Below are 26,731 nucleotides of genomic sequence, written 5' to 3'. Positions count from 1 at the left end.
AGGCACACATGCAAACGAGCTCCACATTTTAGTCAGCAGCAGCTGCTGATTATATCGGATGGAAGAAAAGAGGACCCCCACGGGGCCCCCGGCATGCTCCCTTCTCACCCCACTCTGGTCGGCGGTGCTGTTAAGGTCGAGGTATCCATTGCGGGTACAGAGGCTGGAGCCCACATGCCGTTTTCCTTCCCCATCCCTTAGAGGCTCTGGGAGAAGTGGGATCCTAACCGGTCACCATTCACTGGGACCGAGCTCCATCCGCAGCCCCTGGGGGAATCTGACGGACAGGAGCCTGGATATCATCAGGGACAGGGCCCTGCATCCATAAGGTACTCTGTGTCCCCTTGGGGACGGGGCATGCAGCGCCTGTGTTGCAGACGCCGCAGCGGCTCCTGTGTGGTTTGTGAGACCGGGACTACCGCGCCGACCGCGCTTGTTTGCCGGCCGCGTTTTTAACTTTAGTCCCCGGCTTTTACGGCCTAGTACCATATACTCCCGCCCCCGGGCCTGCCAGTCAGGGGTAAGGGCGGGACGGCCGACTGGACGTCGGCAGTGAGGGCTGGAGCATACTTTGCTATCCTCCTCCCCCCTCACTGAGCACTGTGGGGCACTAGTTTCCCGCACTTTATTAGGCACGCCCACGGCTCCATCCTCCCCTCAGAACGCTGGCAGCCATTGTTATAATCACTGCTGCCGGTGGGGGATTTCAGAACGAGCTCCGCAGTTCTGGGAGTAGTGGGATTCTAACCGGTCGCCGTTCACTGGGACCGGGCTCCCTCCGCAGCCCCTGGGGGAATCTGACGGACAGGAGCCTGGATATCATCAGGGACAGGGCCCTGCATCCGTGAGGTACTCTGTGTCCCCTTAGGGACGGTGCAGGCAGCGTCGGTGTTACAGACGCCGCAGCGGCTGCTGTGGGGTTTGTGAGCCGGGACTACCGCGCCGACCACGCCTGTTGGCCGGCCGCGCTTTTAACTTTAGTCCCCGGCTTTTGCGGCCTAGTACCAGGTACTCCCGCCCCCCCGGGCCTGCCAGTCAGGGGTGGGGGCGGGACAGCCGACTGGACGTCGGCAGTGAGGGCTGGAGCATGCTTTGGTATCCTCCTCCCCCCTCACTGAGCACTGTGGGGCACCAGATGCCCGCACTTTATTAGGCACTCCCATGGCTCCCTCCTCCCCTCAGAACGCTGGCAGCCATTGTTATAATCTCTTCTGCCGGTGGAGGATTTCAGAATGAGCTCTGCAGCTCTGGGAGTCCCAGGCAGGGAATCTGGTGGACGCACCACCGCTTGGGGCGGTTGGTAAGCCACACCAGTTGTCAGGTGCTGGCCCCCCTTGGGTACAGAAGTGTATATATATAGATATATATTTTGTATACATTTTCTCTATTCGGCAGCATTATTTGCTTTTGGCTATATCTCTAAGAGGAGACAACAGCATGTCGTCCGCAGAAAGCAAGGGGGCCAAGGCACAGGCTTATTTTGCAACCTGTACCTCTTGTGCGGCTATGTTACCTGCAGGTTCCACCTACCCTCATTGTGACAATGCTCGGCCCCTGTGGCACTCACTCAGCCGGAGCCTCCGGCACTGGTGGGACCCTCGGCTCAGGTGGTACCGCCGGTTTCCACTGCACAGATGGAAGGGACAGAGTTTAGATTTTTGACTGAGAAACTCTGAGTCGCCTCACATTCCATGGCTCAGTCTATGGACAGATGGTCGGCTAAGATACTAGAAGCTTGGCAGTCCAGACCGGTAACACAGGGCTAGGGCACTGTGAGTTCATCGCCCCCAGGCCCCTCTCGGTCGGTACAGCAAAGGGCTCCTGGGGTGGCATCCAGATCCCACGGTGAGAACTCCGACACGGACCGCAGCCTCAGACAGGCTAAGCGGGCTTGCTGGGAACCTTCCCCGACTTCATCACGCGGTTCGGGGTCTCAGCATGAGGACTCTCTGGAGGATGAAGCGGAGGTCGCAGCTCAGGGCTCTGATCCTGACGTTGCTCTCATTCTGGATACACCTGAAGGGGACGCCATAGTAAATGACCTTATAGCGTCCATCAACCAGGTGCTAGATCTTTCTCCCCCAACTCCACCTATAGAGGAGTCGGCTTCGCAGCAGGAGAAACACCAGTTTAGGTTTCCCAAACGTACACGGAGTGCGTTTTTCGATCACTCTAACTTCGGAGATGCTGTCCAGAAGCACAGAGCATTTCCGGACAAGCGCTTTACTAAGCGCCTTAATGACACACGTTACCCTTTCCCCCCTGACGTAGTTAAGGGTTGGGTTCAGTGTCCCAAGGTAGATCCTCCAGTCTCTAGACTGGCGGCTAGATCCGTAGTAGCAGTGGCAGATGGTTCATCGCTCAAGGATGCCACTGACAGGCAAATAGAGCTCCTGATGAAATCCATCTATGAAGCCATAGGCGCGTCTTTTGCTCCGGCCTTTGCAGCCGTATGGGCACTCCAAGCTATCTCAGCCTGTCTGTCTGAGATTAATGCGGTCACACGTACCTCTGCTCCGCAAGTTGTGTCTTTGACTTCTCAGGCGTCAGCCTTCTCGTCCTACGCCATGAACGCCGTCCTGGACTCTGCGAGCCGTACAGCGGTAGCATTTGCCAATTCGGTGGCAGTTCGCAGGGCCATGTGGCTACGCGAATGGAATGCAGACTCTGCTTCCAAGAAGTTCTTAACCGGTTTGCCATTTTCTGGCGACCGTTTGTTTGGCGAGCAATTGGACGAAATTATTAAACAATCAAAGGGAAAGGACTCGTCCTTACCCCAGTCCAAACCAAACAGACCTCAGCAACGAAAAATACAATCGAGGTTTCGGTCCTTTCGGCCCTCAGCCAAGTCCCGTTCCTCCACGTCCAACAGGTCAGAGAAGGGCCAGAAGGACTCTTCTGCATGGCGGTCTAAGTCACGTCCTACAAAGACCGCCGGAGGAACCGTCTCCAAGGCGGCCTCCTCATGACTTTCGGCATCACCAAACCGCATCCTCGGTCGGTGGCAGGCTCTCCCGCTTTTGCGACGCCTGGGGGCCACATGTCCAAGACCGATGGGTGAGAGACACTCTGTCTCACGGTTACAGGATAGAGCTCAGTTCTCGTCCTCCGACTCGTTTCTTCAGATCATCTCCGCCCCACGAGCGAGCCGATGCACTTTTTCAGGCGGCGAACACTCTGAAGGCAGAAGGAGTTGTGATCCCCGTTCCCCTTTAAGAACGTGGTCGCGGTGTTTACTCCAACTTGTTCGGGGTGCCAAAAAAGGACGGATCATTCCGTCCCGTTCTGGACCTCAAACTGCTCAGCGGACACGTCAGAACCAGACGGTTCCGGATGGAATCTCTCCGCTCTGTCATCGTCTCGATGTCCCAAGGAGACTTCATAGCATCAATCGACATCAGGGATGCTTATCTCCATGTGCCGATTGCACCAGAGCATCAACGCTTCCTGCGTTTCGCCATCTGGGACGAACACCTTCAGTTTGTGGCACTGTCTTTCGGCCTGGCGACGGCCCCACGGGTCTTCACCAAGGTGACGGCATCAGTGGTGGCGGTCCTACACTCTCAGGGCCACTCGGTGATCTCTTACTTAGGCGATCTCCTAGTCAAGGCATCCTCCCGGGTGGCATGTCAACACTGCCTGACCATTGCTCTGGAGACTCTCCAGAGGTTCGGGTGCATCATCAATTCCCCAAACTTAAAATTGACACCGACCCAATCACTGGCTTACCTCGGGATGGAGTTTCATACTCTCTCAGCGATAGTGAAGCTTACGCTGGACAAACAGCGTTCGCTGCAGACAGGGGTGCACTCTCTTTCGGGTCCAGTCACACCCCTTGAGACGTCTCATGCACTTCCTAGGGAAGATGGTGGCAGCAATGGAGGCAGTTCCCTTTGCGCAGTTTCATCTGCGTCCAACTCAATGGGACATTCTCCGCAAATGGGACAGGAGGTCGACGTCCCTAGACGGGAACGTCTCTCTTTCACTGACAGCCAAAACCTCTCTTCAGTGGTGGCTTCCTCCCACTTCTTTGTCGAAGGGAAAATCCTTCCGGCCCCCATCCTGGGCGGTGGTCACGACGGACGCGAGTCTGTCAGGGTGGGGAGCGGTCTTCCTCCACCACAGGGCTCAGAGAGCCTGGACTCCGACAGAGTCCTCCCTTCAGATCAATGTTCTGGAGATGAGGGCAGTGTATCTAGCCCTAAAGGCGTTCCAGAGGTGGCTGGAGGGCAGGCAGATCCGAATACAGTCGGACAACGCCACGGCGGTCGCGTACATCAACCACCAGCACAGAGCGCTGGCGGCGGACGCATTAGTTCAGGATTGGTCGCAGTTTCGACTGCCTTATGTATTTCCTCCTCTGGCACTGCTGCCCAGAGTTTTACGCAAGATCAGGTCCGTCTGCCGCCGCGCCATCCTCGTCGCTCCGGACTGGCCGAGGAGGTCGTGGTACCCGGATATGTGGCACCTCACGGTGGGCCAACCGTGGGCACTCCCAGACCGACCAGACATGCTGTCTCAAGGGCCATTTTTCCACCTGAATTCTGCGGCCCTCAACCTAACTGTGTGGCCATTGAGTCCTGGCTCTTAGCATCCTCAGGGTTATCTCTATCACGCCTTTCGCAGAAGGTGGCCTTCCTTGTGGCAGTCACATCACTTCGGAGAGTGTCTGAGCTAGCAGCACTGTCATGCAAAGCCCCCTTCCTGGTGTTTCACCAGGATAAGGTGGTTCTGCGTTCGGTCTCGGAATTTCTACCTAAGGTGGTATCTCATTTTCATCTCAATCAGGATATCTCCTTACCTTCTTCTGACCCTCATCCAGTTCACCAATGTGAAAAGGATTTGCATTTGTTAGATCTCGTGAGAGCACTCCGGCTCTACATTTCGCGCACGGCTCCCCTGCGCCGTTCTTATGCGCTCTTTGTCCTTGTCGCTGGCCAGCGTAAGGGGTCGCAGGCTTCCAAGTCAACCTTGGCTCGATGGATCAAGGAACTGATTCTTGAAGCCTACCGCTCTTCTGGACTTCCGATTCCTTTAGGGCTGAAAGCCCATTCTACCAGAGCCGTAGGTACATCCTGGGCATGGCGGCACCAGGCTACAGCTCAGCAGGTGTGTCAGGCGGCTACCTGGTCGAGTCTGCACACTTTCACGAAACACTATCAGGTGCATGCCTATGCTGCGGCAGATGCCAGCCTAGGTAGGCGAGTCCTTCAGGCGGCGGTTGCCCACCTGTAAGAGGGGGCCGTTTTTCAGCTCTTTTTATCGAGGTATTCTTTTACCCACCCAGGGACTGCTTTTGGACATCCCAATTGTCTGCGTCTCCCAATGGAGCGACAAAGAAGAAGGGAATTTTGTTTACTTACCGTAAATTCCTTTTCTTCTAGCTCCTATTGGGAGACCCAGCACCCGCCCCTGTTCCCTTCGGGCTGTTCTTTTGTGTACACATGTTGTTCATGTTGAATTGTTCTTTTGGTTCATGGTTTCAGTTCTCCGAACATCCTTCGGATTGAATTTACCTTAGACCAATTTATATAGTTTCCTCCTTCCTGCTTTGGCACCAAAACTGATGGGCCCGTGGTCCACGGGAGGGTGTATAGGCAGAGGGGAGGGGTTACACTTTTTAAAGTGTAATACTTTGTGTGGCCTCCGGAGGCAGTAGCTATACACCCAATTGTCTGGGTCTCCCAATAGGAGCTAGAAGAAAAGGAATTTACGGTAAGTAAACAAAATTCCCTTCATTCTGCCTTTTTTTTTTGTTTCCTGTAAACGAGATCATTTTATATTGAGTCATTACAAACATAACAATAACAAATGCGTTTTGCATAAGGGTTTTTTTTTCGTAAAAACTAGTAGTTGGGGTGTTTTTTAAAAACTTTAATGTTGACATTTTCTTACAAAAAGACATTGATGATACTCTGTACAACCTAAGTTAGGTAATACGTCCCACTGCATGTCAGTGTTTAACTTACAGCCTATTATACCCTGCTCTCTCACAGTATCACTTGTTCTCCTTTATTGCCATAGAAACGATCTGAGTCCAATGATTATACCATGGAGGTTCGAGGGAACAATCTCTTGGTCAAACTGCTCACTTACTCTTGTCACTATTGACTGCGACATCTGAGAGGTTAAAGTGCTGGGATTGGAGCTAGGTCCAGTCTAAGCACACGCAGCAGGATCTCGGCCATTTTTAACACCGTTGCTTCTGCGGATGGCACTGGCACATCTCCTGAGCCCGTGCCACCCCCGGATTGCAGGAAAGCATTTACAATCTTCTTATACAGTAACTCCCTTCCGCTGAACAGGATTAAAAAAAAAACAAATATGATGTGATCTGTGAGAACCAAGACATGGAGTTGGTATGAAAAGTGTACGTCTTCTAAAAATGATGCTAATAATGTAATTCATTGACCTTCAGTCCCATCTCTATATATTATACGTTTTCCCTTCTTTTAATGATTTAGACTCTCTAGATGATCCATATGCTGTACCTGATGTCTTTAAAAAACCCGCAAGTAGACAAGGCGACAAAAACCAGGATGGCGCCCGGAAAATATTCAGTGCACCAAAACGGGTAACTGATTCTTTCTGCACTTTTATTTCTTTCTTCTAATAAATGCTGGAAACTTGTGCAAATGTGTAACATAAATCCGTTATTTTGACAAATCATGAAACTGTTTAAAACATACCCATGTTCAGGTTTTGGGTCTTGGCCCTTTTTAATATGGATATGAAAATGAATACGTATAAAAATAAAGGGAAGCACAGGGCTTACTAGATAGTGCTTGAACCTCTTATTGACTGCCAGAGCACGTTTTTTGAGCTGTCAATAATTGTCCTTATTTCTCAGCTGCGCATTTTTGCAACACAGAGGAATAAGTGTACAGCGCCCCATAGCGGGTGGAGAGGGTGTTGGATGTATACTACAGCTGACACCCTGAAGCATCGGCCATTATTGGCCATTTTAAAGGGAAACTGTCAGGTCCAATATACACCCAGACCCACGAGCAGTTGAACGTGCCATTTCCCTGTGGGCGTGCTATCTTGCTAATGAATACGCAGCGTCACAGGATGATCTCTCACCTCTCTGCTGCCATCGCGTCCAAGGGGGGATTTTAGCTCAGTGCGCATGACCCTGGTGTTTCGGTCTTGCGCACTATGAAGCCGGGTGTCCTGGCTTCAAACTAAATTAGTGCGCATGACCGAACCTCCGGAGTCATGCGTACTGAGCCGAAATCCAGCGATTGCAGCGGAGAGGTGAGGGAGATCATCCTGTGACGCTGCGTATTCATTAGCATGCGATCACGCCCACAGGGGCGTACTAACCTGCTAATGAGGGATGACTAACTGGAGAACTAACGCCCAGGAGACTAGTCCCTGCGCTCATTAGCATACGGTAAAATATCTTTAGAAATACTTTTTCTAAAGATCCCTTTATCTATGCTAGTGTATACAGGGATGGTCAGGCAGGGATTAGCAATATGCAGACCTGCTCGTGGTTCTGGGTGCATATTGCACCTGACAGGTTCCATTTAACCCCCTAGATACTGTTGGCAGTAGTAACACTGGAATCTAAATGGTTAATCTGGACCCTTGCAAGCCTAGCGTGGGGTGTTGATGGCTGCTATGGCAAGCATGAGACCAAGTGACAAACACCGCTTATGGCAAGGCCTTATTAAAAGTATATGTATATCTCTTGTCTAATTCATAATGAGCTGTGGCGTTCCTTACAATAGAAATCTACTTAATCCAGCCAAGACGGATATGTGATGAGGCGCACGGAGACGCACGCCACTTGTTACACTCCTGATTCATTAAGGCGTGTCTCTCTTAATGACTCGGGCACCTCTGACTTCAACACACCCCCTCATCTCCGCTCTTAATGAATCATGGCCTCAATGTGCTCATACTGTAAGGATAGGTTCTCAATTATTCTGTGCGTTACCTGGAGATGTGTTGTTCCCTGAGCCTATCGCCCCCATCTGCGATGCACTACTGCGTTGCCATGACAGCTGAGGGTCTGCTGAAGACCCCCATGCCTGTAATGACTAAGCCTGTGATTTTTACTTAAAACTGCAATAGCATCGTATGGCAGTATAAAGTGCAAACAATCAGATGGTCACAGATTCAAGGTGCCTAAGATAACTAACAAAAAAGGTAAATAAGACCACAAAAAAAAACACTTTTTAAAAACAGAGCTCTGGCAAACATTAAGAGACCACTGCAGTTTTTTTTATAAAAATCAAGCTTTACATGTCTGACAGCCGTTCCTTTCCAGTGTCCGTTGAATTCCAACCAGAGTATACCACATTCTACTTAATGTGCTTCTGATTAGGTGATCACCTGAACCAAATCTTATTTAATGAGGAAAAGTATAAAAAACCCTGCTGTGGTCTTCACAATCCTCTTGAAACAGGACAAGCTGGATGGCAAAACAAATGCTAGTTAATATCCCAAAAGTAATAGGAATGAAAAAATAACTTTATAGACCGGCAGAGGGTGAAAGCGACTCTCCACTGACCGGGATTACCGTCATCTTATTCGAATGTCACTCAGCAACCACAGGATGACATCAAGTGATCTACAAAAGGAATTTCAAATGGCAGCTGGGGTGAAGTGCCCGACAAGAACAGTTTGTAACAGGCTTCTAGAAGCAGGGCTCAAGTCATGTAAAGCTAGAAAAAAAACTTTCATCAATGAGAAGCAAAGGAGAGCTAGGCTGAAGTTTGCCAAAGACCAGGATTGAAGTAAGGTAATCTTTTCTGAGAAGTCTAATTTTCAGCTTTGCCAAACACCTGGTCATCTAATGGTTAGATGGAGACCTGGAGAGGTGTACAAGCCACAGTATCTTGCACCCACTGTAAAATTTGGAGGAGGATTGGTGATAATCTGGGCATGCTTCAGCTAGGCTGGGATTGGACAGTTTTAACTTTGCGAAGGACATATGACTAAAGCCGCATACAAGGTTATCCTGGAAAAACAGTTGCTTCCTTCTGCTCAGGCAATGTTCCCCAACTCTGAGAACTATTTTTTCCAGCAGGACAATGCGCCATGCCACACAGCTAGGTCAATCAATGTGTGAATGAAGCGCCACCACATCAAAACCCTGTCATGGCCAGCCCACTCTCCATACCTGAACCCCATTGAAAACCTCTGAAATGTAATCAAGACTAAGATGGATAGTCACAAACCATCAAACGAACTGCGTAAATTTTTGCACCATGAGTGGCATAAGGTCACCCAAAAGCAGTGTTGAAATACTGGTGAAAAGCATGCCAAGACGCATGAAAGCTGTGATTAATAAAAATCATGGTTATTCCACAAAATATTTGATTTCTGAACTCTTCTGGATTTAAAACATTAATATTGTTGTTTCTAAATGATTACAGTGGGTACAGAAAGTTTTCAGACCCATTTATCTTTTTCATTTTTCATTGCAGCCATTTGGTAAATTCAAAAACTTTTTTTTTTTCTCAATGTACACTATACACCCCATCTTGTCAGAAAAAAACAGAAATGTAGAATTTTTTCCAAATTTATAAAACAAGAAAAACTGAAATCACATAGTCAAAAGTATTCAGACCCTTTGCTCAGACACTCGTATTTAAGTCACATGCTGTCCATTTCCTTGTGATCCTCCTTGAGATGGTTCTACTCATTCATTGGAGTCCTCCAGATGTGTTTAAATGATAGGACTTGATTTGGAGAGGCACACACCTGTCTATAGAAGACCTCACAGCTCACAATGCATGTCACACCAAATGAGAATTATGAGGTCAAAGGAACTGCACATGGAGCTCAGAGACAGAATTGTGGCAAGGCACAGATATGGCCAAGGTTACAAAAGAATTTCTGCAGCACTCAAGGTTCCTAAGAGCACAGTGGCCTCCATAATACATAAATGGAAGAAGTTTTGGGACCACCAGAACTCTTCCTAGACCTGGCCGTCCACCCAAACTGAGCTATCATGGGAGAAGAGCCTTGGTGAGAGAGGTAAAGAAAAACCCCAATATCACTGTGGTTAAGCTCCACAGATGCAGTAGGGAGATGGGAGAAAGTTCCACAAAGTAAACTATCACTGCAGTACTCCACTAGTCGGACCTTTATGGCAGAGTGGCCCAATGGAAGCCTCTCCTCAGTGCAAAGTCCGCATAGAGTTTGCAAAAAACACATGAAGGACTCCCAGACTGAGAAATAAGATTCTCTGGTCTGATGAGACAAAAAACTTTTTGGTGATAATTCTAAGCGGTATGTGTGGAGAAAACCAGGCACTGCTCATCACCTGCCCAATACAATCCCAACAGTGAAACATGGTGGTGGCAGCATGATGCTATGGGGTTTGTTTGTTTTTCAGCTGCAGGGACAGGACGACTGGTTGCGATTTGAAGGAAAGATGAATGTGGCCAAGTACAGAGTTAGAAGTTTCAACTTCCAACAAGACAAAGACCCTAACAACACAGCGAAAAAAAAAGGAGTGGCTTCAGAACAACTCTGTGACCATTCTAGAGCCTTGACCTAAATCAAATTGAGCATCTCTGGAGAGACCTGAAAATGGCTGTCCACCAGCATTCACCATTCAACCTGATGGAACTGGAGAGGATCTGCAAGGAAGAATGGCAGAGGATCCCCAAATCCAGGTGGGAAAAACTTGTTGCATCATTCCCTAGAAGACTCATGGCTGTACTAGCTTAAAAGGTGCTTCTTCTCAATACTGAGCAAAGGGTGTGAATACTTATGACCATGTGATATTTCAGTGTTTCTTTTTTAATAAATCTGCAAAAATGTCTCCATTTTGTTTTTTTCTGACAAGATGTGGGGCAGAGTGTACATTAATGAGAAAAGTTAACTTTTTTGAATTTACCAAATGACTGCAATGAAACAAAGTGAAAAATGTAAAGGGGTCTGAATACTTTCCATACCCACTGTGTGAACTTGTTTTCTTTGCATTATTTGAGGTCTGAAAGCAATGCGTCGTTTTGTTATTTTGACCATTTTCTCATTTTCAGAAAAAATAAATACAAAATTTATTGTTTGGAAATTCGGAGACCTTTTGTCAGGAGTTTATAGAATAAAAGAACAATTTACATTTTACTCAAAAAAAAATACCTATAAAGAGAAAAATCTGAAAATTTTGCAGTGGTCTTTTTGCCAGAGCATAAAATAAGAAAGTTTTCATCCCCACCCCCCATCATTAAAAATAAAAAAAATTGAAAATAAGTTATGTACTATTTCTGTGTCCATAAAACTCCCAACTGTGAAAATGTAAGATTTACAGTGACCCTGACAGCGGATCCCTGGCCACATGTATCAGCACTGGCTGTATGATGGCAGCCATGTATATTCATCTCTGGCGGCTTCTTCCTGCCTCCTGCCCTGGAATGACAGGTCTCTGCCTATGTGCACTTATATGGAGGAGAAGCAGGAGATACAGGTTCTGGTTGATCACATTGCTGTCGAAAAGGAGTAGGTCCACTTGTGAAAATACTTCTAGTAACTTTTATTATCTCATTTCTGGTGCGTACTGTACCCTTTCTCAAAAATGAATTACATGACTGCAGCAGCTGAATCTATGGGCATTTATTGAGATTGCCACATACATAACCCAATCAGGTGAGCAAGCTCTGGCTTTACTAGTCCTCCACGCTTCCAACGCCGAGTCACTTCTGCTTCTAAAGTCTGTTATCTGCTGTGTCGACGTCAGGGCAATAGCACTGCAGCCAATCAGCGCCTCTGCAATGCTGACGTCAGGGCAATAGCACTGCAGCCAGTCAGAGCCTCTGCAGCGCTGACGTCAGGGCAATAGCACTGCAGCCAATCAGCGCCTCTGCAGCGCTGACGTCAGGGCAATAGCACTGCAGCCAGTCAGCGCCTCTTCATAGACAATATCACGAGATGCTGAATTGACTTATTGGCTGCAGACGAAAACACACAAGGAGCCGCAACAAAGACTCAGCTCTGGAGTAAAGCACAGTTATCCCCATATAAACTGTGCCCACCACTAATAAGCTCTTTATGTACGTTTTTTTTAGAATATTGTATATAAGTACCCAAGCCGATTTTGTATAACCTAAACATTTATACTCGCCTGTGCTGCAGTCCGGTCTGATGGATGTCGCTGATCGTGATCAGACTCCTCCTCTCTTCTTGTGATTGCCGTCATCCTTCCCTGCTCTGTGTGGATGACATGTCCTACAATGCAGTGTTCTCCATTGCACTCCTGTGCACTTCTCTCCAGCCTGCCTAGGGCAGAGCAAAGTACTGTAATGCACAGGTGCTGGAAAAGGACAAAGACTACTCACGCATGCGCACTACAATACTTCACTCTGCTCTCGACAGGTAAGAGAGAAATGCACAGGAGCACAATGGAGGACACTGGATGATGTAGGATGCGTCATCTACACGAATCAGGGGAAAAAAGACTGCAATCGCAAGAATATAGGAGGCGTCTGATCAAGATCAGCAATGCCCACTAGGCCAGACCTCCCCACAGGTGAGTATAAGGGTCTTATGTACCGTATTTTTCGGACTATAAGACGCACCGGACCATAAGACGCATCCTGGTTTTAGAGAAGGAAAATAAAATTTTAAGCAAAAAATCTCATGACACACTGTTATGGGGCGAGGATCTGCTGCTGACACTGTTATGGGGGTAATATCCCCAAATTCTCTACTAAGGTACCCCATCCTGGTAATGATCCTCCTGCCTTGTGTATATATTTATGTCCCTCATCCTGGTATAGCCCCATCTTGCTATATACTGCATCCTGGTTCCTGCTCATATACCCCCATCATCCTGCTCATATATAACCCCATCATCCTGCTCATATACCCCCATCATCCTGCTCATATACCCCCATCATCCTGGTATATGCCATCATCCTGTTCATATACCCCCATCCTTCGGCACACACAAAAAATAAACGTTTACACTCACCTTTCCTCGTTCCACGCAGCGTCGCTCCTCCTCCTGTCTGTGCCGGCAGCGCTGTGTTGAGCCGGCCACGATCCCTGCAGCACCGAGATGTCCTCCAGTCTCCCAGCGTGGCTGTGAGGACACACGTGCGCACAGCGATGACTTCATCGCTGTGAGCACCGCTAGTCTCCAGTCCACACAGCGCGGCCGGCAGACTGGAGGGCATCGCGATGCTGCAGGGGAACGGTGAGTACACTGCAGCCCGCACTGATGATGATGCGTGGGGGGCAATGAATACAACCAAACATGATCACTCCAGGCTGTAGTTGCTAGGGGTGATCACAGCCGGCTGTTAATTATGCGCGCGTCCCCGCCCATTATCCCGCCCATCTAATAGCCCCGGCTTCAGCACTGAGAGATGAGCGGGATGATGGCCGTGCATATGTTATGAGCGGGCCCACGTGGTCACGGCAGGCGCTGCTGCTGCCTGCTCGTGCCCCCGATGACCCGCTCCACCGCAGCACCCTCATTCCCCGCAGCCATGCCCTACATTCAGACCATTAGACGCACCCCCCACTTTCCCCCAACATTTGGGGGGAAAAAAAGTGCGCCTTATGGTCCGAAAAATACGGTTTAGATCGGCTTGGGGACTTCTGTACAGCATTCTAGATATTGTATGTAAGGGCTCGCTGGTGGTGGTCTCAGGTTATATTGGAAAATCTAGTGATAAGTTCAATTTAAAAACAAACTGCAGCCAGTGGTCAGGGTTTTTTTTTTTTAAACCAGAAATCCCTTTAATAATTGATGTGGTGTGTTTCTTTTAATGCACAAGATGAGCACAATGTGCGGGCACTAGGCTACGACTTGTGGAAAATATCCAATAAATTTGTTATCTCCAATAAATCTTTATGGCCTTTGTAGAAATTCATTGCCCAGGCTTCAAAATCATACTAAGGCTATGTTCGCACACTGCGTTTTTACCTGCGTTGTTTTTTTTTTTTTGCATTTTTGCTGCAGATATTTGCTGCAGATATTTCTTGAGAAAATGGTTGTAACCTTTCTGCAGACATTCCCCAGCAAATCCTATGGCAGAAAAAATAGCTGTGCGCACACTGCGTTTTTTTCTTATTTCGTTATTCCCACGTTATGTCGCATTTTTCCGGACATAATGTTCATCACTCCCCTGCGTTTTGCAGGGAAGTGATGTCATTATGACAGGAAGAGGAAGTTGAGCAGAGTAAACACACACATCACACTCACACACAAACATATACACACAAAAAAACCAAATGTACATATTAAAAATAAAAAAAAGTGTGCTGCGCCGTATTTTTATCGTCCAGCTGAGGTAAACTAACAGCGGCGGCCCGGTATTCTCATGCTGGGGAGGGCGAGGGCCAGGGTTAATGCCCCCCCCCAGCCCACACTCCTGCAGCTGAGAATATCAGCCCGCAGCTGCCCCGGGACTGTCGCATCCATTATGCGACAGTCCCAGAGTGTCCCTGGCTCTTCCGATTGCCGTGATGCGGTGGCAATCAAGGTAATATAATGAGTTAATGGCAGCTATGCGCTGCCACGAAGTCCAAGCTTAATCATGGCAGCATCTATGAGACAGCTTCCATGATTAACACGTAAGTAAAGTGAATATATACACACACAAACACACACACACATCCTTTATTTTAAATAAAACAAAAAAGCCCCCTCTTTCACCATTTTATTGAAACCCCCAAACACACTGCTCCGGCGTAGTCCACGCAGGTCCCACGACACTTGCAGACTGATCCAGCCGCGTCTGACACATAGTAGTCAATGCAGCCTTGTAACGAGCCTGCAGAGGTAACCACAGGTCATTTCTCACTGTCGGTAATGTGAACACACTACCGCTCGCAAGAACTGCAGTGTCCTCACAGGGACTCTATTCATTATCTATTTATCTAGCTATCCATTATTTATCTATCCATTATCTAGCAATATTCATCTATCCATCTTTCTATCAATTATCTATATTATTTATTGCTTTTAAAGCACTAAAAAACGCAGGGTCCAACCTGCAAAAACGCGCCGCAAAAACGCACCAAACGCGGTAAAAAGGCATGCGTTTTTTGGTGCGTTATTGGTGCGCTTTTTTTAATGTAGGTGCGTTAATCCTTCACTCAAGAAATTTCTTAAGAAAAAACCTAATGGATATATTAGTGATGGCACCTTTACCGTGGATTCAAGTGTATTTCATTATGTAATCCTTCTCTGCTCCTAGTCTCCAACAAAAGCGGTCTACAATGCGAGACACTGGAACCATCCGGAGGCAGAAGAGCTTCCTTCAGTACTTGCGTCCAAAGTCCAGTCTGCACCAGTAAGTAAAGGCCAGTTTGTGGGCACATGTGCAATACAAGGGGATTTTTTTCTTATTCAGAATGGTTTGGGCCTGCTGCAACCAGGGCTGTGGAGTCGGAGTCTGAGTCGGAGCTCATTTTGGTGGAGTCGGAGTCGGAGTTGGAGTCGGTATAAAATGCACCGACTCCGACTCCTAAAATATATAATAAATTGGGGACAGGAGTGCAATGCAGAATGTGCTGAATATTTTACTAAATAATAACATTTAGTATAATGCTTATATTTAAGTGAAAAATTTATTGTAGTACAGTGTGAACATCAGACATTTAATTGTTTTTATGATACAATAGTCAAGATATTTGGATCGAACATAAAGTATTTATTGGAATACAACTTTAGAACACAAAAAACTAATAAATTGTAAATATGTAATATATATATATATATATATATATATATATATATATATATATATATATATATATATATATATATATATATACATACAGTGTATATACACACACAAGATATATATGTAATCTACTGTATATTACATAGTGTATTACATATTTACAATTTATTACAGTTTTTTGTGTTCTAAAGTTGTATTCCAATAAATATATTTTGTTCTATCCAAATATCTTGATTATTGTATCATAAAAATTATTAAATGTCTGATGTTCACATACACATATTCATGTACTACAATAAATTTTTCACCTAACTATAAGCAATATATGTAGGAGTCGGAGCCGGAGTCGGTGAAAGAGAATTTGAGGAGTCGGAGTCGAAGGTTTGGCTTACCGACTCCACAGCCCTGGCTGCAACCTACAGTGACATCTGTGTTTTTTTTGACTGTTGTTTTTTGCTGGTTGTGTTTGCATCTTGACATTTCCAGATCTGCGTGCATCAAGCATTTCTAGTGTTAGGCCTGTCGCGGCCTGTTTTGGCAGACTCCTTTTCCGTTCAGCGCCCCTCAGTGAGAGGTTTGCGTGCCTAGAACCACTTGGCAGCCTGTGGGTTTATCACAATTGAGACCAGGACACTTCTCTGCATGACGGGTGAAGCTTATCCCATCCACCCTGATGATTAGTTCCAAAGAATGCAGATTGGTCAGCAGACATTTTCTGCTGTTTGCCCACTTCTGAAAAGTCTTTTAGGTTTCCTTTTATAATTCACTGTTCTATTCATTTTATCAAATACAGAAAGATATTTTCAGGTGACCACTTATAGAACCACAGCACCTAATTTATGGAGATCATCAGGGGTGTTTGGCTATTTCTTCAGAACTGGAATAAAACGGTCCTGAAGTAGGGAGAAGTGTAAAGTCTGATTTATTTTCTGGTGTTACTGGACCCCCGCCGTTACAATCTACTGCTTGTGTGTTCTTAAGTCATGTCCCTAGTAATGGTATGTCCGGTGTCCGCCACCTCGTGCACGCTGGGTGACGTATGCAGGTAGCAATGTGCTAGCAGTAGTGCAGTCTGATGATATGTAACTATTTTATCTCTACAGACGAAGCCATCTGAGACTTCAGCTCCAAAAGATGATGGTGTTTTCAAAGCACCAGCTCCTCCTCCTAAAGTTATCAAAACTGTGACGGTCCCAACACAACCATACCAAGACATTGTCACTGCCCTGAAATGCAGGAAGGAGCACAAAGAGGTGAGTGTTCTCTTCTTTCCTCTCTGCAGTCATCTGTTTTTGACTGTTCTCATTCTGTTCTTACAGTAGGTACATAAGTAGCGTACTGCATGCTATGTGATCAGTGTCATCACTGTGCGAACACAGTGCTCTGCACTAGTAACATTGGCACCGCTACTTTTCTTTTTCGCTCCATTGGGAGACCCAGACAATTGGGTGTATAGCTTCTGCCTCCGGAGGCCACACAAAGTATTACACTTTAAAAAGTGTAACCCCTCCCCTCTGCCTATACACCCTCCCGTGCATCACGGGCTCCTCAGTTTTGTGCTTTGTGTTGAAGGAGGCACACATTCACTCGAGCTCCCATTTTAGTCAGCAGCAGCTGCTGATTGTATCGGATGGAAGAAAAGAGGGCCCCTAACAGGGCTCCCGGCATGCTCCCTTCTCACCCCACTGAGTCGGCGGTGCTGTTAAGGTTGAGGTACCCATTGCGGGTACAAAGGCTGGAGCCACATGCCGTTTTCCTTCCCCATCCCTTAGAGGCTCTGGGAGAAGTGGGATCCTAACCGGTCATCCAGGCACTGGGACCGGGCTCCCTCCGCAGCCCCTGTGGGGATTCTGACGGACAGGAGACTTGGTATCATCAGGGACAGGGCCCTGCATCTAAAGGTACTCTGTGTCCCCTTGGGGACGGTGCATGGAGCACTTTGGTCTCAGACGCTGCAGCGGCTGCTGTATTTGTATGACGACCGGGACTACCGCGCCGACCGTGCCTGTTTGCCGGCCGCGGTATTAAATTTAGTCCCCGGCTTTTGCGGCCTAGTGCCTTAAACTCCCGGGCCTGCCAGTCAGGGGTAAGGGCGGGACGGTCGGCCTGACGTCGACAGTGAGGGCTGGAGCACACTTTAGGTGTCCTCCTCCCCCCTCACTAATCACTCTGGGGCACCAGATTCCCGCACTTTGTTAGTCACGCACACGGCTCCCTCCTCCCCTAAGAACGCCGGCAGGCATGTTTTAAACACATTCTGCCGGTGGAGGACTTCTGGCTGCAGCTCTGGGAGACCCAAGGCAGGGAATCTGGTGGACACACACCGCTTGAGCGGTCGGTAAGCCACACCGGTCACCCGGTGCTGGTCCCCCTAGGGTGCCGAAGTGTATATATATATATATATATTATATATTTTCTCGGTTCAGCCGCATTGTTTAGCTTTTCGCTATGTACCCTCAGTGATCACTTTCTTTGGAGACAACAGCATGTCGTTCACAAGGAGCAAGGGTGCCAAGACACAGGGTTATTTTGCAACCTGTACCTCTTGTGCGGCTATGCTACCTGCAGGTTCCACCTACCCTCACTGTGAGCAATGCTCGGGCCCTGTGGCACTCGCTCAGCCGGAGCCTCGGGCACTGCTGGGACCCTCGGCCCAGGTAGAACCGCCGGCTTCCCCTGTCCAGGTGGCAGGGACAGAGTTTGCAGTTTTAGCTGAGAAACTCTGAGTCACTTTCACAATCCATGGCTCAGTCTATGGATAAATGGTCTGCTAAGATACTAGAAGCCTTGCAGTCCAGACCGGCCCTTACACAGGCCCCGGGCACTGCGGGATCTTCGCCCCCAGGCCCCTCTCGGTCTGCGCCGCAGCGTGTTCCCGGGGTGGCCTCCAGGTATCACGTGGAGGACTCCGGCACGGACCGCAGTCCCAGACCGGCTAAGCGGGCTCGCTGGGAATCTTCCCAGACTTCTTCACGCTGCTCGGGGTCTCAGCTTGAGGAATCTCTGGAGGATGAAGCGGAGGTCGCAGCCCAGGGCTCTGACCCTGATGTTGCTCTCAATCTTGATACACCTGAAGGGGGCGCCATAGTAAATGACCTTATAGCGTCCATCAACCAGGTGCTGGATCTTTCTCCCCCAACTCCACCTGTAGAGGAGTCGGCTTCACAGCAGGAGAAACACCAGTTTAGGTTTCCCAAACGTACACGGAGTGTTTTTTTCGATCACTCTAACTTCAGAGATGCTGTCCAGAAGCACAGAGCATTTCCGGACAAGCGCTTTACTAAGCGCCTTAATGACACACGTTACCCCTTCCCCTCTGACGTAGTTAAGGGTTGGGCTCAATGTCCCAAGGTGGATCCTCCAGTCTCTAGACTAGCGGCTAGATCCGTAGTATCAGTGGCAGACGGTTCATCGCTCAAGGATGCCACTGACAGGCAGATAGATCTCCTAATGAAATCCATCTATGAAGCCACAGGCGCGTCTTTTGCTCCGGCCTTTGCAGCCGTGTGGGCACTCCAAGCTATCTCAGCTTGTCTGGCTGAGATTAATGCGGTCACACGTACCTCTGCTCCGCAAGTAGCGTCTTTGACTTCTCAGGCGTCGGTATTTTCATCCTACGCCATGAATGCCGTCCTGGACTCTGCTAGCCGTACAGCGGTAGCATCCGCCAATTCGGTGGCAGTCCGCAGGGCCATGTGGCTACGCGAATGGAAGGCAGACTCTGCTTCCAAGAAGTTCTTGACCGGTTTGCCTTTTTCTGGCGACCGATTTGTTTGGCGAGCAATTGGATGAAATTATTAAGCAATCCAAGGGAAAGGACTCGTCCTTGCCCCAGTCCAAACCGAACAGACCTCAGCAACGGAAAATCCAAGCGAGGTTTCGGTCCTTTCGGCCCTCAGCCAGATCCCAATCCTCCTCATCCAACAGGCCACAGAAGAGCCAGAGGAACTCTTCTGCATGGCGGTCTAAGTCACGTCCTCCAAAGACCGCCGGAGGCACCGTCTCAAAGGCGGCCTCCTCATGACTTTCGGCCTCACCAAACCGCATCCTCGGTCGGTGGCAGGCTCTCCCGCTTTGGCGACGCCTGGTGGCCACATGTCCAAGACCGATGGGTGAGAGACATTCTGTCTCACGGTTACAGGATAGAGTTCAGCTCTCGTCCTCCGACTCGTTTCTTCAGGACATCTCCGCCCCCGAGCGAGCCGATGCACTTGCTCAGGCGGTGGACACTCTGAAGACAGAAGGAGTTGTGATCCCCGTTCCCCTTCAGGAACGTGGTCGCGGTTTTTACTCCAACTTGTTCGTGGTGCCAAAAAAGGACTGATCATTCCGTCCCGTTTTGGACCTCAAATTGCTCAACAGACATGTGAGAACCAGACGGTTTTGCATGGAATCCCTCCGCTCTGTCATCGCTTCGATGTCCCAAGGAGACTTCCTAGCATCAATCGACATCAAGGATGCTTATCTCCATGTGCCGATCGCACCAGAGCATCAACGCTTCCTGCGTTTCGCCATTGGGGACGAACACCTTCAGTTTGTGGCACTGCCTTTCGGCCTGGCGACAGCCCCACGGGTCTTCACCAAGGTCATGGCATCCGTTGTGGCGGTCCTACACTCTCAGGGCCACTCGGTGATCCCTTACTTAGACGATCTCCTAGTCAAGGCACCCTCCCGGGTGGCATGTCAACACAGCCTGACCGTTGCTCTGGAGACTCTCCAGAGGTTCGGGTGGATCATCAATTTCCCAAAGTCAAAATTGACTCCGACCCAATCACTGACTTACCTCGGGATGGAGTCTCATACTCTCTCAGCGATAGTCAAGCTACCGCTGGACAAACAGCGTTCGCTGCAAACAGGGGTGCACTCTCTCCTTCGGGCCCAGTCACACCCCTTGAGGCGCCTCATGCACTTCCTAGGGAAGATGGTGGCAGCAATGGAGGCAGTCCCCTTTGCGCAGTTTCATCTGCGTCCACTCCAATGGGACATTCTCCGCAAATGGGACAGGAGGTCGACGTCCCTAGACAGGAACGTCTCTTTCTCTGGCAGCCAAAACCTCTCTTCAGTGGTGGCTTCTTCCCACTTCTCTGTCGAAGGGAAAATCCTTCCTGCCCCCATCCTGGGCTGTGGTCACGACGGACGCGAGTCTGTCAGGGTGGGGAGCGGTTTTTCTCCACCACAGGGCTCAGGGAACCTGGACTCCGACAGAGTCCTCCCTTCAGATCAATGTTCTGGAAATAAGGGCAGTGTATCTAGCCCTAAAGGCGTTCCATCGGTGGCTGGAGGGCAGGCAGATCCGCATACAGTCGGACAACGCCACGGCGGTCGCGTACATCAACCACCAGGGCGGCACTCGCAGTCGTCAAGCCTTCCAATAAGTTCGGCGGATTCTGCTGTGGGCAGAGGCCACGGCCTCCACCATCTCCGCAGTTCACATCCCGGGCGTAGAAAACTGGGAAACAGACTTTCTCAGTCGCCAGGGCATGGACGCAGGGGAATGGTCTCTTCACCCGGACGTGTTTCAAGAGATCTGTTGCCGCTGGGGAACGCCGGACGTCGATCTCATGGCGTCTCGGCACAACAACAAAGTCCCGGCATTCATGGCACGGTCTCAGGATCACAGAGCTCTGGCAGCGGACGCATTAGTTCAGGATTGGTCGCAGTTTCGACTGCCTTATGTATTTCCTCCTCTGGCAATGCTGCCCAGAGTGTTACGCAAGATCAGGTCCGACTGCCGCCGCGCCATCCTCGTCGCTCCAGACTGGCCGAGGAGGTCGTGGTATCCGGATCTGTGGCACCTCACGGTGGGTCAACCGTGGGCACTCCCAGACCGACCATACTTGCTGTCTCAAGGGCCATTTCTTTATCGTTCCTTCCATGGGAGACCCAAGCCATGGGTGTATAGCTAGCGCCTCCGGAGGACACACAAAGTACTACACTCAAACGTGTAGCTCCTCCCTCCGGGCTATATACACTCCCTGGATGACAATCTATCCAGTTCAATACTTTGTGTTTCAGGAGGAACACACACTTGCATTCTCTGATATTTTTTTCTCATTTTTATTTTATTTTAAAGATTTGGAAGAAAAGCGGGTCCAGTCTGGACTCCCGGCATGTCCCTTCACACCCCACTCTGTCGGCGGTGCTGTTAAGGTTGACTTTATAAGGCTGGAGCCTTCACATGCCGCGCTCCTTCACATCCTCTAAGAGGCTCTGGGTTGAAGTGGGAGCCTCCACGGTCCTCTCTGCTTGCAGAAGACCGGTCCCCTTCCGCAGCCCTGTCTGGTCCCTGCTGGAAGGAGCATTTACCCCCCTCTCCAGGGATATGGCCCTGCGTCTCAAAGCTAAGTATAGAGACGTTTTTCAGGGGTCCCGGGTACTTTTATTAGGGGGACAGTATGTGTTTTAACGTTACTGTAAATTCCGGCCGATTCTGGGGATTTCCCCTGAGAACCGCGCCGAAGGTGCCTGCTCGTCGGCCGCATTGTTAAATCTAGGCCCCGGCTTCTGTTTGGGTTTAGTTTCGGTTTTGGCTTCTCTGCATGTTTTGCATACAGCGCCGCCCACCGCCCGACCAGCAGAGGGGAGGGCACTTCTCCTTGGGGAGATGTCCCCTCCCCTGTATGTCGTCCTGTATCTCTCTGCCCTCCGTTTTTCCCGCTCTTGGGCTTATACACGCCCCCCCTCTTTCTCCCAGCGCCATTTTCTCAGCGTTCTTGCGCTAGAGGGAGCTGGATGCTGCAGCTGCATTCTATCTGGAAGGCTAACGCTTCACAGGGGAGCGGTGGAATCCGGAGGGCACACAGAGAGCACGGGCTGGTAAGCCACAACCTCTGGTTGTGGACTTTTATTACACTCTCAGGCATTCTACAGGAGTGTATGTTGGCTGCAGAGCCTCCACCATCAGCAGCATGTCTGTCACTAGGAGCAAGGCTGCAAACATGTATGCTATATGCACTGCTTGTAAGCTCATTCTGCCAGAGCCAAGCACATACCCACATTGTGATGCCTGTGCTAACATGGTTGTGTCTCAGCCTGGAGCCTCCGCAGGGGTCCCTCCGGCTGCTTTGGCCCCGGTGGCTGAACCCCCGGCTTGGGTAGCATCCTTTTCACAAGCTATTTCCCAGTCTTTTGCCAACTCCATGGGGCAGCTGTCCCGGACACTGCTGACCATGCATCAGCCCCCTTCTCAGGGTGCTTCGGCTGCTCCTAGCTCTGCAGAGCTCTCAGAGCATGTCCCAGGACCCCGTCCCCCTAAACGGAGACGCAGGGACCCTTCTCCTTCCTCTTCCCACGGCTCTGATTCACGTGCCGAGGTGCAGGGCGAGGAGGACTCGTTTACTGTGGGCTCAGACGCTACCTCTATGTACCCCATTGACTTGTCTGAGGGGGATGCGGATGTTAGTGACTTGATTGCGTCCATTAACTCCGTACTGAACCTCAACCCACCAGAGTCTGAGGAACAAGCCTCTCTGGTAGAGATACACCAGTTTACCTCACCTAAGAAAGCTAGGAGTATGTTTTTTAACCACTCCAGCTTTCAGGCCACTGTTACCAAACCCAGGGCCTGTCCTGACAAACGTTTTCCGAATTGTAGTTCAGACGACCGTTTTCCTTTTCCACCAGAGGTGGTCAAGGAATGGGCTCAGTCCCCAAAGGTAGACCCTCCGGTGTCCAGCATCTCAGCCCGCACAGTCGTGGCTGTGGCTGATGGCACTTCTCTTAAGGATCCCACTGACCGCCAGGTTGACCTTTTGGCCAAGTCTGTATATGAGGCGGCTGGAGCCTCGTTCTCCCCGTCTTTTGCGGCAGTGTGGGCTCTCAAGGCAGTCTCTGCCTCTCTGGAGGAGATGCATTCCCTCACCAGGGACTCTATGCCTGAGCTGGAGACCTTAACTTCTCGAGCTTCGGCTTTTGCATCCTACGCCATGTCTGCCATCCTGGAGGCTTCTCACCGCACGGCGGTGGCCTCCGCTAACTCCCTCGCGATCCGCAGGATCTTGTGGCTTCGAGAGTGGAAAGCAGACGCTTCCTCAAAAAAGTACCTTGCGAGTCTCCCTTTTGCTGGGTCCAGGCTGTTTGGGGAACAGCTGGATGACATAATCAAGGAGGCTACTGGCGGGAAGAGTACTTCCTTGCCTCAAACTAAGGCCAGGAAACCTGTCCAGGGCAGGATCCAATCGAGGTTTCGTTCCTTTCGTTCCTCTAACTGGTCATCCTCGAAGCCCTCGACCGCGTCCACTACCGCAGCCAAGGATCGTAAACCGAACTGGCGCGCAAAGCCGCGTCCTCAAAAGACCGGAGGAGCCGCTCCTCTTGACTATCTGGCTGCGCCAGCAACGTCCTTGGTCGGTGGCAGGCTCTCCCACTTTGGAGACGTGTGGTTCCAACACGTCACCGATCAGTGGGTGCGGGATATTATCTCCCACGGCTACAGGATAGAATTTTCTTCCAGCCCGCCAAACAGATTTTTTCTGTCCACACCCCCTTGCTCCAAGGCCGCCGCCTTCTCTCAGGCCGTGGCCTCCCTGCAGGCCAACGGGGTAATTGTTCCGGTTCCCGCCCGGGAACGGTTCAGCGGTTTCTACTCAAACCTCTTTCTAGTCCCCAAGAAGGACGGTTCCTCCCGGCCCATCCTGGATCTCAAGCTTCTCAACAAGCATGTTCAGGTGCGGCACTTTCGCATGGAATCTCTGAGATCGGTCATTGCCTCAATGACCCAAGGAGATTTTCTGGCATCCATCGACATCAGAGATGCCTATCTGCATGTGCCTATTGCGGTCTCACACCAGCGTTGGCTACGCTTTGCAATCGGAGAGGAACATTTCCAGTTCGTGGCTCTTCCCTTTGGCTTAGCCACGGCCCCTCGGGTGTTCACCAAGGTCATGGCAGCAGTGGTTGCGGTCCTGCACCTCCAGGGATTGGCAGTGATTCCTTACCTGGACGACCTTCTCGTCAAGGCCTCATCCAGTGTAGACTGCCAGCGGAGTGTCTCTCTCACTGTCGACACGCTAGTTCAGTTCGGGTGGCTTGTCAACCTGCCCAAGTCCACTCTGACCCCGAAACAGGTACTTATGTACCTAGGGATGCAGTTCGAGACTCTGCCGGCACTTGTCAAGTTGCCCTTGGTCAAACAGCAGTCCCTTCGTCTGGCGGTGCGCTCTCTGCTGAGGCACCGCCATCATTCCATCAGACACCTCATGCGGGTGCTGGGTCAGATGGTGGCGTCAATGGAAGCGGTTCCCTTTGCCCAGTTCCATCTGCGTCCCTTGCAGCTGGACATTCTCCGCTGTTGGGACAAGCGGATCTCTTCCTTGGACAGGCTGGTGGCTCTGTCATCACAGGCCAGGAACTCCCTTCAGTGGTGGCTTCAGCCCCTCTCCCTGTCACAGGGACGCTCCTTCCTGACTCCGTCCTGGGTGATACTCACCACGGATGCCAGCCTCTCCGGTTGGGGAGCGGTATTTCTTCATCACCGAGCACAGGGCACTTGGACTCCGTCCGAATCAGCCCTCCCGATCAATGTGCTGGAGATCAGAGCTGTGTTTCTAGCTCTCCTAGACTTTCACCACCTGTTGGCGGGCAAGCACATTCGGGTTCAGTTGGACAACGCGACAGCGGTTGCCTACATCAATCACCAGGGCGGGACTCACAGCCGTCTGGCGATGTTGGAGGTTCAACGAATCCTCCAGTGGACGGAGGACTTCAAGTCCACCATATCTGCAGTCCACATCCCAGGCGTGGAAAACTGGGAGGCCGATTATCTCAGCCGTCAAACCGTGGACGGCGGCGAGTGGGCCTTGCATCCGTCAGTGTTCAGATTGATCTGCCGCAAGTGGGGCACTCCGGAAGTGGATCTGATGGCATCCCGGCACAACAACAAGGTTCCGGTTTACGTGGCTCGCTCCCACGATCCTCAAGCCTTCGCAGCAGACGCACTGGTTCAAGATTGGTCTCAGTTCCGTCTGGCCTATGTGTTTCCCCCTCTAGCGCTCTTGCCCAGGGTTCTGCGCAAGATCGGTACGGAGGGCCGTCGAGTCATACTCATTGCTCCGGACTGGCCCAGGCGAGCTTGGTACCCAGACCTGCTCCGCCTGTCCGTAGAGGTGCCGTGGCATCTCCCGGACCGCCCAGACCTTCTCTCTCAAGGTCCGTTCTTCCGCCAGAATTCTGCGGCTCTCAGATTGACGGCGTGGCTCTTGAGTCCTGGATCCTGACGGCTTCAGGCATTCCCTCTGAGGTCATCTCCACCATGACTCAGGCTCGGAAGTCTTCCTCGGCCAAGATTTACCACAGGACTTGGAGAATTTTCCTGTCCTGCTGTCGCTCTTCCGGCCATGCCCCTTGGCCGTTCTCCTTGCCGACCGTCCTGTCTTTTCTACAGTCAGGCCTACAGTTAGGTCTGTCCCTCAATTCCCTCAAGGGACAGGTGTCGGCTTTGTCGGTATTGTTCCAGCGGCGTATCGCCCGACTGGCTCAGGTGCGCACCTTCATGCAGGGCGCATCTCACATCATCCCTCCTTACCGGCGGCCCTTGGATCCCTGGGACCTTAATCTGGTCCTCACGGCCTTACAGAAACCCCCTTTTGAGCCTCTCAGGGAGGTTCCTTTGTCTAGACTTTCACAGAAAGTTGTCTTTCTAGTAGCCATAACTTCTCTCAGGAGAGTTTCTGATTTGGCTGCGCTTTCTTCGGAATCCCCCTTTTTGGTGTTTCACCAAGACAAGGTGGTTCTTCGTCCGACTCCGGACTTTCTCCCTAAGGTGGTGTCTTCCTTCCACCTTAACCAGGACATTTCATTGCCCTCTCTTTGTCCGGCCCCTGTGCATCGCTTTGAGAAGGCGTTGCACACCTTGGATTTGGTGCGGGCGCTCCGAATCTGTGTCACGCACCGCCGTTTTTCGGCGGTGCACCTCACTTTTTGTGCTAACCACGGGTCAGCTCAAGGGTCTCTCTGCTTCTAAACCGACCCTAGCTCGTTGGGTTAGGTCGGCTATCGCCGATGCCTACCAGTGTTCTCAGGTGCCTCCCCCGCCGGGGATTAAGGCGCACTCGACCAGAGCTGTCGGTGCCTCC

At 50.4% G+C, this 26,731-nt stretch overlaps 1 protein-coding gene across 4 annotated transcripts in view; it reads left to right on the top strand.

Annotated features, from left to right (window-relative positions):
- WAPL (WAPL cohesin release factor) overlaps positions 1-26,731 on the top strand; it is a 199,202-nt gene that overhangs the window by 72,314 nt on the left and 100,157 nt on the right. For all 4 annotated transcript variants that reach the window (XM_075348989.1, XM_075348988.1, XM_075348987.1 and 1 more), the window contains 3 exons: positions 6,465-6,574; positions 15,171-15,266; positions 16,763-16,912. In XM_075348989.1, the coding sequence (XP_075205104.1) occupies positions 6,465-6,574; positions 15,171-15,266; positions 16,763-16,912 (356 nt within the window). The remainder of the gene's footprint in view (positions 1-6,464; positions 6,575-15,170; positions 15,267-16,762; positions 16,913-26,731) is intronic.

Source organism: Anomaloglossus baeobatrachus, chromosome 5, assembly GCF_048569485.1.
Source record: "Anomaloglossus baeobatrachus isolate aAnoBae1 chromosome 5, aAnoBae1.hap1, whole genome shotgun sequence".
Classification (NCBI taxonomy): Eukaryota; Metazoa; Chordata; class Amphibia; order Anura; family Aromobatidae; genus Anomaloglossus; species Anomaloglossus baeobatrachus.
The sequence above is the reverse complement of the archived record's forward strand: the minus strand, read 5'-3'. Positions and strand labels throughout refer to the sequence as shown.